This window comes from Sorex fumeus, unplaced genomic scaffold (assembly GCF_029834395.1).
Source record: "Sorex fumeus unplaced genomic scaffold, SorFum_2.1 ptg000072l, whole genome shotgun sequence".
Lineage (NCBI taxonomy): Eukaryota > Metazoa > Chordata > Mammalia > Eulipotyphla > Soricidae > Sorex > Sorex fumeus.
In genome coordinates, this window is record NW_026606129.1 from 16,629,550 (window position 1) to 16,644,518 (window position 14,969).

General features: G+C 44.0%; 1 protein-coding gene across 1 annotated transcript in view; it reads right to left on the bottom strand.

Moving 5' to 3' along the window:
* COL6A6 (collagen type VI alpha 6 chain) overlaps positions 1–14,969 on the bottom strand; it is a 120,909-nt gene that overhangs the window by 10,420 nt on the left and 95,520 nt on the right. Inside the window, exons 32-34 of the mRNA XM_056129320.1 lie at positions 11,974–12,070; positions 7,617–8,291; positions 2,571–2,664 (exon numbers count right to left, since the gene is read on the bottom strand). Coding sequence (XP_055985295.1) covers positions 2,571–2,664; positions 7,617–8,291; positions 11,974–12,070 — 866 coding nt within the window. The remainder of the gene's footprint in view (positions 1–2,570; positions 2,665–7,616; positions 8,292–11,973; positions 12,071–14,969) is intronic.

Sequence of the window (14,969 nt, forward strand, 5' to 3'; positions counted from 1 at the left end):
CTACCTAACTTCAAGCTCTACTACAAAGCAGTAATAATCAAAACAGCATGGTACTGGAACAAAAGCAGAGCTGCAGACCAATGGAATAGAGTTGAATATACTGACATCTCCTCCCAAACATATAATCATCTAATCTTCGATAAGGGGGCAAGAAAAGTGAAATGGAGCAGGGAAAGCCTCTTTAATAAATTGTGCTGGCAAAACTGGACGGCTACATGCAAAAAAGTGGGCTCAGATCTCTGCCTAACGCCATGCACAAAAGTAAGATCGAAATGGATTTATGACCTCAACATCAGACCGGAATCCATAATGTTTATTGAAGACAAAGTTGGCAAAACTCTCCACGATATTGAAGTTAGTGGTATCTTAAAAGACGTCACGCCACTGGCCGAGCAAGTGAAAACAGAGATAGACAAATGGGACTATCTTAAACTAAGAAGCTTCTGCACCTCAAAAGAAACAGTGACCAAAATACAAAGACAGCCTACAGAATGGGAAAGAATATTCACCAAATACACATCCGACAAGGGGTTGATTTCAAGGATATACAAGGTACTGGTTAAACGACACAAGAAGAAATCACCCAACCCCATCAAAAAATGGGGCGAGGAAATGAATAGAAACTTTCGCAAAGAAGAAATCCGAATGGCAAAAAGGCACATGAGAAAATACTCTACATCACTAATCATCAGAGAGATGCAGATCAAAACAACAATGAGATATCATTTCACACCACAGAGACTGGCCCACATCCAAAAGAACAAAAGCAACAGGTGCTGGCGCGGATGTGGCGAGAAAGGGACCCTCCTTCACTGCTGGTGGGAATGCAGGCTGGTCCAACCCTTTTGGAAAACAGTATGGACGATTCTCAAAAAATTAGAATTCGATCTCCCATTTGACCCAGCTATAGCACTCCTGGGAATATATCCCAGAGAGGCAAAAATGTATAGTCGAAGTGACATCTGCAAGTGTTTGTTCATTGCAGCACTCTTTACAATAGCCAAAATCTGGAAAAAACCTGAGTGCCCGAGAACAGATGACTGGTTAAAGAAGCTTTGGTACATTTACACAATGGAGTACTATGTAGCTGTTAGAAAAGATGAAGTTATGAAATTTACATACAAGTGGTACTACATGGAAAGTATCATGTTAAGCGAAATGAGTCAGAAAGAGGGGGATAGACACAGAAAGATTGCATTCATCTGGGGAACATAAAGCAACAAAACGGGAGACTAACACCCAGGAAGGGCTCAGATTAGTACCAGGAATTTTGCTCCATGACTTGAAGGCCAGCCACATGTGCTAGGTGAGAAGGAAGCTCAGATAGAGAAGAGAGCACCAAATAAAGGGTGTTGTGAAGACCCTCCCAGGGTGGGAGAGACATGCTAAAAGTGGTCTATAGACCAAACATGACTGCCACTCAATGCCTCTCTGGCAAAACACAGTACCCAAAAGAAGAGAGAGAGAACAGGGAGGAATGCCCTGCCACTGCGGCAGGGTGGGACGGGGGGGTGGGGGGGAGGATGGGGGGTGGGAGGGATGCTAGGACCCGTGGTGGGGGAGGATGGGCACTGGTGGAGGGATGGGTACTTGATCATTGTATAACTGAAACCCAAGCACAAAAATTTATAAGTCTATAAGTGTACTTCATGGTGTTTCACTAATAAAAAAATGATAAAAAAAAAGATGATTTTTCCTTTCTTCTCCCCGTCCACAATTTTTTGGACATAGATATAGACATGTGTATTTTTAAAATTCACCATGCTGCAAATCATTACCCTCTTTATTTTTCCTATGTTCAAACACTTTCTGGGCAAACAATATACTTTCCCTGCTGAAGCCTAATATAAAGGATTTCACTCAGGAATCTTAACTCCTTTTGGTGGGGAATAGTATTAAGAGACAACCTGGATTCGATTCCTCCATCCCTCTTAGAGAACCCAGCAAGCTATCGAGAGTATCCATCCCATGTGGCAGAGCCAGCACACTCCCTGTATGCTTCAGTTTGCCAAAAACAGTAACAACAAGTCTCACAATGGAGACGTTACTGGTGCCCGCTTGAGCAAATTGGTGAACAATGGGAGGACTATAGATCTGGGTATCAGTTATGTTCTTAGCTGCTGGTGTGCTCCTACTGGTTGCTTTTAGCAAGCATCTTTTTTTTTTTTAACTTTAATGAAACACTATTAGATTATTTTTTATAGAGCAAGCTGGCTATTTTTTTCTTTTTTTTTTCTTTTTGGGTCACACCTGGCAATGCTCAGGGGTTACTCCTGGCTCATGCACTCAGGAATTGCTCCTGATGGTGCTCAGGGGACCATATGGGATGCTGGGAATCGAACCTGTGTGGGCCATGTTGGCTGCGTGCAAGGCAAACGCCCTACCCGCTGAACCTGGCTATTTTTAATGACCTAGCATTTCCTCAAATTATATTTTAGTACCATGTTGTAAGCGGCTTTGGCCCAATAGAATGGGGAGAAAAGGATGATGAGGAGGAAATGATAGAGGAAGAGAGGAAGGAAGAGAGCTTGTGTTCCTTTGTTAGGCAATCCCTGATTGATCGATCATACCTTCGCAACAGCTGGGGTGATGGTCTGGCTTCTGTGGAGCTCAGCCGGCTGCACTTGGTTCTGAAGTTTATTGGCGGGTATTTGTTGATTGCACCTAGGAAGAGAAAAATATCTGGAGTCTTTCTCAGGATTCTTAGTACTACATCCACTGCTGTAGACCCAACTCTTTTCACTACTCTTAATATTAATCAACCATATCAAACTAAGATGGCTATGAGATGAGAGCATGTTTCCAAAACTGGGTGTAGAGAATATATGTCTACTGAACCTACAGATGGAGAATTCAACCGACTTTTTTGTTATTGTTGTTAAGGGAGATGCTCGTTATTGTTGTTAAGGGAGATGCTCCCAAACAATGCTCAGAGGTGATGGCGGCGACTTCTGGCAATTCTCAGCCCATCAGGCCAGCAGTACATACGAGGGTCTGAGATGCATCAGTGCTAAAGTGCCAAGGAGAATGCGGGTCACCCTAGTGTGGGCTTTGGTGACTCCAGGGGCACACCTAGGGGTTGGGGGGCGAGATGTGGGGGCCTCGAAAGCCACAACCAGCAGGGTTTGGGAGACCATGCAGTGCCAGAGACTGCAAGTGCCTTAACCTCTGTGCTATCAACTAACTTTTTGATAAGGAACTGTAACTGCTAAAAATAGTCAAACTTTCCTCGCCCCCCTACCCAGACCAGACCCAAGTCGCCGCCCATGAAGGCCTCCTTCATTCCCAAACGGCCATGATTACAGAGGCACACAAACCAATCTGGGACTTAATTACTAAAATACCAAAAATAAAAAATTGCGGGGCCGCTATGGCAGCCTCACGACATCCTATGCTCTTTATTTTCAGCAACAGAAAATAAATTATCTAATGATGACTTTTCAGCAGGTTTGATAGGGGAAAATTCCAAATAATAGTAGTGGGTCTTTTGTCAAAATTTTGAATGTAATTAAAGTAAAGAGAGACTAAAGTGAAAATCATCTGCCACACAGGCAGAGGGAGGGGTGGGAAGGGGAGTATACTGGGGTTCTTGGTGGTGGAACATGTGCACTGGTGAAGGGATGGGTGTTTGATCATTGTATGAGCAAGACTTAAACCTGAAAGCTTTGTAATTGTTCTCAAGGTGACTGAATAATAAATAAATAAATAAATAAATAAATAAATAAAAATAGTCAAACTAAGGAGGAGGTAACATGAGCTGCTCCCAAGGTTCTGGCCTCACTTAACAGAAACTAATCAGAAGGGTATTTCTTTTTTTTTTCTTTTGTTCCTTTGTGACATCAAAGAGCAAATAAAAGGCTTTCCTAAATGATTTCTGCATCATCAGCAAGAACAGCCACAATGCTGGCACCACGGGTTGAATTGTGGTTCAATCCACTAGTGTCAATTTTTTATCATAAAGTATGACTCTCATCACATACTTGAGCCACTTAAAAGCCATTTTTTTTCAATGGGGAACTATCAACATTAGTTGATTCCCTTATGGCTGGACTATGTGAGAAACCCAGTGGAATGTTGAATATAAGTTCTAATTCTTTCTAACTCCAGGGCATCACCATGTCTGTTTTGGTTGGTCTCCCTCCTTGATACTGAGAGAGCACTGTAGAACTGTTCTCCTGTTGTTCATCGGTTTGCTCAAGCGGGAACCAGTAACGTCTCCATTGTGAGACTTGTTTTTACTGTTTTTGGCATATCGAATACGCCACGGGGAGCTTGCGGGTGGGATACTCTCAGTAGCTTGCTGCGCTCTCCAAGAGGCACAGAGGAATCGAACCCGAGTTGGCCACATGCAAGGCAAATGCCCTACCCTCTGTGCTACTGTTGTGCTATACTGAGAAGGAGCCTCAATTTCCCCTTGGCAATGAGAGAGCCTCAGTTTCTTCTCTCGAGATGTTCCATCTCTCTCCAATCAACCTGACTTACATTTTATCCCATAAAGTTCTGTCTCAGCATTCCTGGGACTTCCCAGGAATATAAAACTCTGCCCTGCAGTCTAAGCTGACAGGGAACTAAGGTAATTGGCAATTAGGCCTGGAAGACTTGTTTCACCTTGTCAGTGAAGCCACAGTTCCCCCTTTGCCACCTTTCCTCCATTGACCTGACACTTTTCATTCCCAAAGTCTTGCCCCAGTGGTCATAGTGATTTTTATGACCGTAAAATTCTTCCCAGGAGCGTCGGCCATCAGGAAGACTAAGATAAGGGGCAAAAAATGACCTGAAAGATTTAGACCAGCTAGCCATCATTGTAATTTTCTGGCATCTTTTGTAAAAGACTTGCCAACTTGTAAGTGATGCCAGGAACCTGAAAAAGGCTTACACAAAACTCCCTTACCTTAACTTAGTCCTCTATTTAATTCCTCTCCATATGGGGAGCTCCGCGCTCCTTTTCTTTTCTCTTCTAGTTTCCAATGAACTTTCCTACTTTCCAAGTCTGAGTCTGAACATCTTTATTATTCAATGTTTTCATTCTTGAAAATACTGAAGAAGCTGGGAATTATGAATGAACACAGAGACCTGCCACCATCACTTCTGCCTCAGCAACACTGAGTCATTCTGTGTCCAGGTTTTGGGGTACAGATGCAGATAAGGAGGAAACCTGGACACAGTGTGGCTCAGTGTTCATGCAGAGAAGGTGAGCGAGTCTGGGCTCTTGTTGAACTCAATGAGTAGATGTGGATAGGATGATATCACAACCTTTTTCAACAACTTACACTTTGCAGCCATTTTAAAGGTGGAAATTTTTTTTAAATTTATTTATTAGTGAAACACCATGAGGTACAGTTGTAGATTTACAAATTTTTGTGCTTGGATTTCGGTCATACCATGATCAAATACCCATCCCTCCACCAGTGCCCATTTTCCGCCACCAGGATAATATCCCTCCCCCCCATCCCCCCCTTCCCCCCCTGCCACTGTGGCAGGGCATTCCCTTTTGTTCTCTCTCTCCTTTTGGGTGTTGTGATCAGCAAAAGAGGCATTGAGTGGCAAACATGTTCAGTCCAGTCTACTTTCAACCTGCATCTCCCCTCCTGGGAGGATCCTCCAAACACCCTCCATTTGGTGCTCTAAAGGTGGAAAATTTTGAGCCGGAGAGATAGCCCAGGCCTTAAGGCACTTGTCTTGCAGGGGCTGACCTTGGTTGATCCCTATTTAATTCCCTGAGCTTTGATTTTTTTCCCCCCAAATCACGTTATTTCTGACCTATCCCCTTTCCCTAATTCTTCTCAGAAACACCTTTTTCTGTGGGTAGAAGGATTTCATTTGCCTAATAATATAGTTTAATTATCATAAAATGGTCTAAAGAGTTTGGGTGTGGGGTGGGAAATTTTTTGTTTTATCTGCACTTAGCTTTGGGGTCATTCCTGGCAGGCTTGGGGAACCTTGTGTGGTACCAAGAATAACCCAGAATATGCACAAGCACTTACCTGCTGTAGGATTGGACCCCAGGAAATAACATTTTAAATTGTCTCAGAATGAGTATTTCCTGAGGAATTTCTCAAAGTGTTGGTTTTACTCTTACAAATGCTTCCAGAGTGACCTCAGTTCCCACCTCCTCATCTTCTACTTTTTTTTTCTGACCCACCTCCTAGATCTGTTTCTCCAACTACCATGTGACTAGTGAAAGAGGAACCCTCAGTTTCTCCTTGCCAGCTGCTCCATTTTTTAGCTGTCTCTATTCTACATTTTACACATTCCTACAAATTCCTGGGTTCTTTCTCGGGTTAGTTTACAATTTCCCAAGACCATCAATTCTGCCATAGGCCTTGGCTCACAGGAGACTAAGTGGTAATGGGGCAGTACCTGGGCAGATGGTGGAATATATAACCAGAAAGGCCCTAAATAACCGATAGTCCCCTCCAGTCTAAGTGGAAATGCAAGATGTTAATCTTATCTTAGCAACACAAATGGACCTTAAATTAACAAGATGTCTTTTGGGAAACAAACTGAAATCCTCTGATTCTTCTTATTAAGAAACACAGATCAAGTTTTTTTTATTAACTATCCACCCCCCCCAAGCTATATTTAGTCCTGTATTAGGTTCCTCTCCCTGCTGAGAATTTCTTTCTCTTCTACATTTCAATACATTTTTCTATCTTTTGAATAACTCTGAGTTTGATATTTCTGTTCTTCAAAAATATTGAAAACCCTGGAAACCATGGACCAACAGAGAGACCTGCCAGTCACCCCTCAGGTATCACCAGGACTCTCCTGGGCATCTTGAGAAGATACAGATTCTGGTTCAGCATCTGAAACTCTGCATTTGTTGCCAGCTGGCAGATGATGTCAAGGCTATGGATCATAGACTCTGACTAAGAGTAGCAGAGGACAAGAGGACAAGACATCTGTCCCAGCTGACCTGACAAGTCCCCAAGCTCCCCGGATCTCAACTTCACTGCCCAGTCACTATCTCTGGTGTCACTGTGTCATGTCAGGGGTGACAACCCCAGCAAAATCTCTCATAACATGTTGACACCAGTATGTCCTACCAGAGCTCACATTTGGATGTGGTTTAATTAAGACAAATTATAGTGCTAGTGTCAATGTGTTAAGCTACACAGGTGTTCTTTAGCCTTACATGTTCACCTAATTTGATCTGCAAGTGTTTGTGCATCGTGATAATGTTAAAAAAAAACTGAACCAAGAAGGGTTTAGCTTTTCTTGGGCTCTCTTTTGGTGAGTTAATATCTGCCACTTGCCATCACAAGGCAAGGCGTAAAGCTCCATGCCAGGGTTGTGCCTCTGTAGCCCAAATCCCGACTGTGACTTCACAGCCCAGGGCTATTCCCCTCCATGCAGTCAGATGTGGGAGCAGCTGTGTGTTATGATTGCTTCTCCATAGAAACCAGAAGCATCCGAAAGATGAGCCAGAAAAAATAAATGTCTAGAATCAGATGTTTCCTCCTCACCACCACCCATCATTCCATCCTCTCCTTTCTAACTCTGAGTACCCTGATAGAGAAGAAGCTTTTGATAATCCATGTGGAACTCATCCACCCTCTTCTGGGAATACCCAGTAGACTCGTAATATGCAAGAAAGAATAAATTTTATGACTTACGTCTAATTGAATTTACAAAGGACTTCACAAACTTCACACCATATCTGTGGTCGGGCTTATGAATTCGGCCAAGCTGGACCAAGTGGTGATCCAAAGGCTGGCTGGCTAAATCTTCCAGCTCCTTATCGTTCCAAGTCGGGCCAAGGGAAAAGACAAACAAGGCATAACCTTGACACTTGGCTCTCAAGGATTCTTTCTTTAAAGTCTCCCTGTCCAAGGGACTGGTTTCCCCAGCAGAGATCACAAATATGACTCTGTGCCTTCTCAAATTGGGCGTCCCTGAAAAGATATTGTCCAGGGTCCACTGCAAGGCATGACCAAGGAAAGCATCTCCATGGAGCTTCTGGACTGAGTTCTCCAGGTGCCTCTTCATGCGATGCTTACTGCTATAGGTGGTCAGGTTGAACTCGGTCCTGACTGGACTCTTGTGCATATGGGGACGGAAGTCAGGAGGAGCATGGCTCAGCAGGGCCACCCGGTCTCCAGTGGTCGAGGTCTCAGGATCTGAGCTGATTTCAAAGTGATCTAACAGTGCCCCTAGGAAGCCTCGAACGTCTTCAAATTCTGGACCACCCATGTGCCGGGAGCTATCAAGAAGAAAGGCAACATCCACATAGGATGGTGGAGGGGCTGGTCTGGTTTCCTCCTCGCAAGAAGCATCAGGCTTGCACACATCTGTAGACCAAAAGTCACTTAGGATTATCAAGCAGAAATGAAGATAGTACTTCAAAGATTCCCATATTTGGACACTGTACAATCTTTGATGTTAAAATAGTTACCCAGTAACTTAGATATCAACAAGATTTCCCTGCACAGGATTTGCTCATGTAGCCAAACCCCACAGATTTCATACTCATCCTGTTTCGACTTATCTTCACGAAAGCTCTATGATATTTGAAAAATTAGGTGGCTTCCAAAAGAAATTTAATTTTGGCTGTGTTATGTTTATGAAAATTGGAGTGGACAATTTTAACTCAGATTCTAAGAGTATATCATGACATAAAGTCCATGCTCTCTCTGAATTCCTAATATGCAGTTAGGCCAATGGCCCTAAGAATTATCCTCACACGGCTGCTCTACTTACTCGGAAAGGTCCACTTAAAAAAGTGAAAAACACCAATAATACATCTTTTACTTCAGTTTCAATAAAGGTAAAGGTAAAGGCCCTCCCGTTGATCGTCGATTTGCTCGAGCGGGCCCAGTAACGTCTCCATTGGAGACTTTGTTGTTACTGTGTCTGGCATATCGAATACTCTCGGTAGCTTGCCGGGCTCTCCGAGAGGGGCGGAGGAATCGAACTCGGGTCGGCCATGTTGGCCGCTTGTAAGGCGTAACGCCCTACCCGCTGTGCTATCGCTCCAGCCCTCAGTTTCAATAAAGGTTGATAAATCAATGTCTCTGTACAGACATGAAGGATGAAAATGTTGCTCATACTTGCATCTTTATAGTGCTGATTAGCTGAAAATTCACTGTGTGTTTGCTATCTAAATGAATATGAATATCATACATTAATGTGTTTCCATAAAATATGAGGTCACTTTGATAAATATTCACATTTCACATGACAACAGAATATGTACTAATAGAAAGTGATTTTTATCAAATCTGACCATGATGAATATTCAGACTTTAAAAAAAATTGGAAATGAAAAGCTCTTGGAGTTCCCCTAATTTTACAGAAGAGACTAAATCCAGATAAGTAAAAGCTTTTTCCAAAGTCAACACCAGTATTTCCTGGCGTTACTACATATGAAGTCAGAATTCTCTTGTAAGAGACAAGGCCGCGTGGAACAAGAAATGGGGCTGAGAGGCAGAAGACTCAGGTTCTGGCCTTGTTCTTCCTCGTTGCATAAATACACAAGTTCTGCACAAATCCCTCTCATAACCATTTGCACTTGGCTCATTCAGAGAGTTCTTCTAGGACTGACGTTTTGTAAAACTACATTTGGAGTAATAGTTGAGATTAAAAAGAAGAATGATCTCTTTAGAGATGAGAGAAGTGGAACTAACAAGCATGCAGACAGCTGGTACTTAGAGATGGACCTGGGCCATGAAAACATGTTGCCTGATGAAAGGTTAATGACCAGAATGCAAATCCCCAGGGAGGAAGCAAATGTCCTAACTTCAGTCTTGCACATGTACTCCCGAAAGATATAGCCCTGAACACGCTACATTTTGCTAACCGAAATTCAGTAAAATGTTATGACCGCAGATAACGATCAGATGCCAGAACTAGTCACCTGTGCGCAAAGAAGTTTGTAAAATCAGGGACAGCAGGCTGCCCATTTGCTCAAATTTATGAGGTTTTTAATCGCAGGAAACAATGGCCAAGAAAACTTCCATTATATGTCTAAGAGACAAAGCAAGGATGTAAGCCAAGAAGTAGAGCCAAAATACATCCCCAGTCACGCATGTGCAACTTCTGACTGAGCAACAGACTGGCTCGCTGCTGAAACCGACAAGCTTGAAAGCACAGCAGAGAATAGAGAGGGAGAGAATAGTGGGGTGTGTGTGTGTGTATGACGGGGTTGGGGGTGGGTGGGTGAGGGGTGGGAGCCTTTCCCTGCAACATAGTTAGCACTTTAACTGCTTTCAGTAAGCATGCCAGAGCCTGAGCTGACACTGTGCATGAAGAGAAAAAGAAGGGGGAGGAATGGATAGAGAGGATTAATGGCAATACAGAGGAAGACAGAAAGAAGGGTTCGAAAACAAACTTAGATCTCAGAGCTGCCACCTCCCAATGAGCTCATTTAATGGCAAGCAGAGACAGAGATAAAAGAGAAATAAAGTAGGTTTTTCTTTTCTTTAAAAGGACAAATATTTTCTAGGAGCTGACGATCTTGGATACTTATAAATTGCAGCATTTGAAAGCCAGCTTCCTTTCTTCAGTTTTACCTGGCTACATTTTCCCATCTGTAAAACAGAGCTTAAATCCAGCAGATGTTTTAGGCCTATGATAAAGATTGAGGGGAAGACTCAGAAGAGGGTTTGCATCACATCAGCACAAGAGCATGTGTATTATCTGTGATTGTTACCATCACTGTTTAAAGACACTGGCATGGCGCATGGCTTCTAGGAAGAGTGTGGGAACCTTTCTCGTGTACACATTCCAGTTATCTCAGCAGCTCTCCCTGTCTTTTCAAGCAGGAGGACACTCATAGTATTATTAGACTATAAAATATAGAGCTGGACCATTTTCTAGCTACACCTCTAGATATGTATGCAACAAATAATTCTGCCAATTTTCTGATGTTTCATGTTTGATAGTTGGTAAGAAATGCACAAATTTCTGCAAATCTTCCCTTTTCTATACTAAACGCTCTTCCTGGGCAGGAATCAGGAGGCTGGGTGACTGTAAAGCATGGCCTTGGGCATAGGAACAGGAGGCAAGTGCTCAGTCTCCAACATCTGGGGACATTGGTGGTGAAAGATTGCACTCATCTGTGGAATAAAAAGTAACAGAATAGGAGACTAACACTCAAGAGTAGGAGAGATAGGGACCAGGATGTTTGCCCCACAACTTGGAAGCCGGCCTCACATGTTGGGGAAAAGGAAGCTCAGATAGAGAAGGGAACACCAAGTAAAAGGTGTTAGGAGGACCCACTTGGGATGGGAGATGCGTGCCGAAAGTAGACTATTGACTGAACATGTTGGCCACTCAATACCTCTACTGTAAACCAGAACACCCAAAAGGAGAGATAACAAAAGGGAATGCTCTTCCACAGAGGTGGGGTGGGATTGAGGGGTTGGGGGGGGGTGTTGGAGGGATACTGGGATCATTGGTGGTGGAAAATGGGCATTGGTGGAAGGATGGATACTTGATCATTGTATGACTGAAATACAAACACGAAAGTTTGTAAGTATGTAACTGTACCTCATGGTGATTCACTAATAAAAAATTTTTTTTAAAAAGAGAAAATGTACACTGGTGGAGAGCTGGGTGTTCGATCATTGTATGATTGAAACTCAAACATGAAAGTTTTGTAACTGTAGCTCAGGGTGACTCAATAAAAATAAAAGCATGACCTTGGGGCTGTGAACATCTGAGACTTAGAAACTGCAACTATATATTTATAGCACAAAAAGCTTGGCAATGAGACAGGCTAAGTTCTTATAAAAATCATGACTGGTTTTGGAATCCACAAGGTGAGGAATACTGCCCCCTCACTAGGAGACCTGCTTGCTGAGCTAGGAAGTTCAGCTCTGGACCATGCAGCATGCCAAGGAGAGCCCAGAACGACAGGAAAATTCTTCCCAGGCCTCTCAGTCCCCTAGCTGCCAAGTTCCAGCTGTATGCACCAACAGTGACTCATGGCTCCACAGGTCTGAGCAGATGAGGCTCTCTCTGTGGTCTTACCATGACAGAAAGTGCACAACTGTAGTCTCTCCAAGGCTGGCGAGTGCTCAGTCCCCGATGGAAGCACAATGACCTGGAAAGTGCCAGTGTCGTCGATCTACAAGGAACAGAAGAGAAAGAGCAGCTCAGGGGTGAAGCTGCAAGAAACCCGGGGTCATAGATATTGGAAGGGCCCCAGGTTGCTCCTTCTGAGGTCACTGGGAGTGTGGGGACTGGGTCTCACCTCTCTTTTTTCCAATACAAGGACTAATGACTTTGTCTCTCTCAGGATTCTATTTCTGTCCAGTGAAACCATCATAAAACTCTCTAACAGGGTAACTGAGCACCCCTGAGCTGAAGTTGAAAAATCACTTGCTGCCATGTGGTGGCCACTGCGTGCCCTTAGAGTCCAACAAGGATTCTCCATCCCATTGTCTCAGCCATGAAGTGAGTTGTTGCTTGCATACATCACCCTGTTTTACAGATGAGAAAACTGAGGCTCCATGGAAAACGAGAAGTTGTCCAGAAACACCGGGCCCTGAGCTCCCTATAAAAGGGCAACAGAGAGCCCTACCATCCGAGGCCTTTGAGAACCACTGGAGTTGCTTTAGAACTGCTCCATTTCTAGGAAGTAGGCCAGGATACTAGTTTTGAAGTGGGGCCCACAGGCCAAGTGCAGGCACTCTCTTCTATACAACCCCTGCCCCGTTCCATTACATTGAAAATCTACCTGGGGGATTTGAGGTCCCAAAATGGGAAACAGGAGGAGGCTACAAATAATGATGGCTAATTGGCTTGTCTGTGATTTGACGCAGGTCAAGGATAAGTTGAAGATGAAACGTGTGATGCCAGCTGCTGCCTGGGCACATTTTCTTTCCTCCGGAAACCCCAGGGCTTACTCCTCTTATTCCCAGTCAAGTTTCCTCCCTTACTTGTTCCATGAGGGAGGCCTCTGGCAGGGGCCTGGGTGTGGGGGTGACTTCTTTCCAAGGAGAGCAGATTGTCTCAGAGACTAATGTCCCAGCCAGCCTGCCTCAGAGTCAGGAAAACTGAAATAGGCTTCCGTCTGAGGCCAAGAACAACCTAGCGGATGGCTGTTGGGATCAAGGGCAAGGGAAATGGGGTGCTGGGCACCGAGACCCAGAGTTGCTGTTGCTGCCCCTCTTTTGTTCTTTCGGGAAGGAGAAGGCAGAGAGCCATGCTCCCCTGGATTCCTCTTTAGAAGAAATGGCATTTTCCTTTGTAAACTGTCCGGGGCGGGGGGGGTTGACTCAGAGGGAGAGAACAATTTAGCTAAAACTCCAGGTGCAAGCATAGGGAGAAAGAAAGAACATGCCTAGGGAAACTGGGACTCTCAGTCACCTTGTACATCTAGAGGATTGGTGCCCTATGGTACCTCTGAACAGATTTCCCTTCATTGACTGCACAGCTGTTGCTTTTTTTTTTTTTTTTTTTTTTGCTTTTTGGGTCACAGCCAGCACTGCACAGGGGTTACTCCTGTTTCACGCACTCAGGAATTACTCCTGGTGGTGCTCGGGGGACCGTTTGGGATGCTGGGAATCGAACCCGGGTTGGACCACGTGTAAGGCAAACGCCCTACACACACTGTGCTATCACTCCAGTCGCTGCCCAGCTGTTCCTAGCCTATGCTCCTCTTTTTCTGAGCTGCTACATCAGTTCGCTCATATGCATAATTCCAAGTGAGCCCAAGAATGTTTACAGCAGCTTCTGTTACCACGAAACTGTTGGACAGATTTTAGTTGTATGTCAAGCAGCTGAATGATGATGACAACAGCAAGAGCATAAGCTACCACTGAGTGTCCACCATGGATGTGACACAGGGGAGAGGTTCACCTCATTTAATCCTCACACCAGCTAGGAAAAGGACCCCACTTCCTCTCTCTGATGCACGAACACACTGTTTCAACACTCTGCCTCTTGTTTCATGTCCTTTACAGAAAAGGAGGGAGCTGGACTGGGCGTCAAGAAGAGTCCCAGGTCAGTCTTCAGAACAGACCGAGACAACTTGACCTTAGTGAGTGATGCTCCAACCAAGATCTGCCCAAAAGTTGTCATCTTGGTTACCTGTGTTTAGCATTTAGCCCTCTTGGTGCTGGTGCATGCAAACCATAAATCGATCTTTCCTCACAGTCTTTCGCTGACTTAAATCTCACTTGGGGTTTCCTACAATGATGAATCAATTTCTCTAACACAAGATATTTTGCCTAATGGGAATTAGGCAGAATATTGTTCTCTTGTAGTCATTGTTCACACACCTGAAGTCGGTGATTTCTTCTTTCCTTCCTTTCCCTACATGAAATAATTTTCAGTTGCTTGGGCCTTTTCCTCAAGTTGCATCTCTCAGTGGAGCCTCTTATCCAAGTTTCTACCTAAAGGACATTCCCACCCTGATTTGGTGAGATTCCTCCAGGGACTGGAAGGAGAATTGGCTGATCTTGCTTGTTTTCATAAATAAGCGTCTCCAGCTGCTATGGATAGGGAACAAAATTCCAACCCTGATCCTTAACAGCTCTAACTGGAATGGATTTTACTGGAGAACATTTGGATATTGAAAGGATGAGTGAAGTTATAAACTCAGTCCATTGGTTTTAGCATACTGCCGCAGTTTCTGCCCTGGCTGTATATTGATAGCTTTTGGCCTTTCTTAGTTCAATCCTGATATGGTCATTTCTCAGTGGTGTAAATCTTAGCCAACTATCCACTTATCTAGGCTATTTGTCATCCATTCAATGGAATCAGGAGGAATGTGTATCTCATCCACACTGGTGAGAATCAAACTGATAATGTATCTAAAGCAGCAGACTTCACCTTCTTTATACCTGTAGACCACGACCTGTTTGCATACCAACCTACTGACAGGTAGTTAGAACCAAGGTGATAGATCAGTGGTTTTTCCCCTTGTCACACCCATGGACTGGTACAGGTCCATAGACTAGTACCAGTTGAAGGCCACTGATCTAAAGGGCTTAGCATATTCCTGGTACATAGGAATAAAC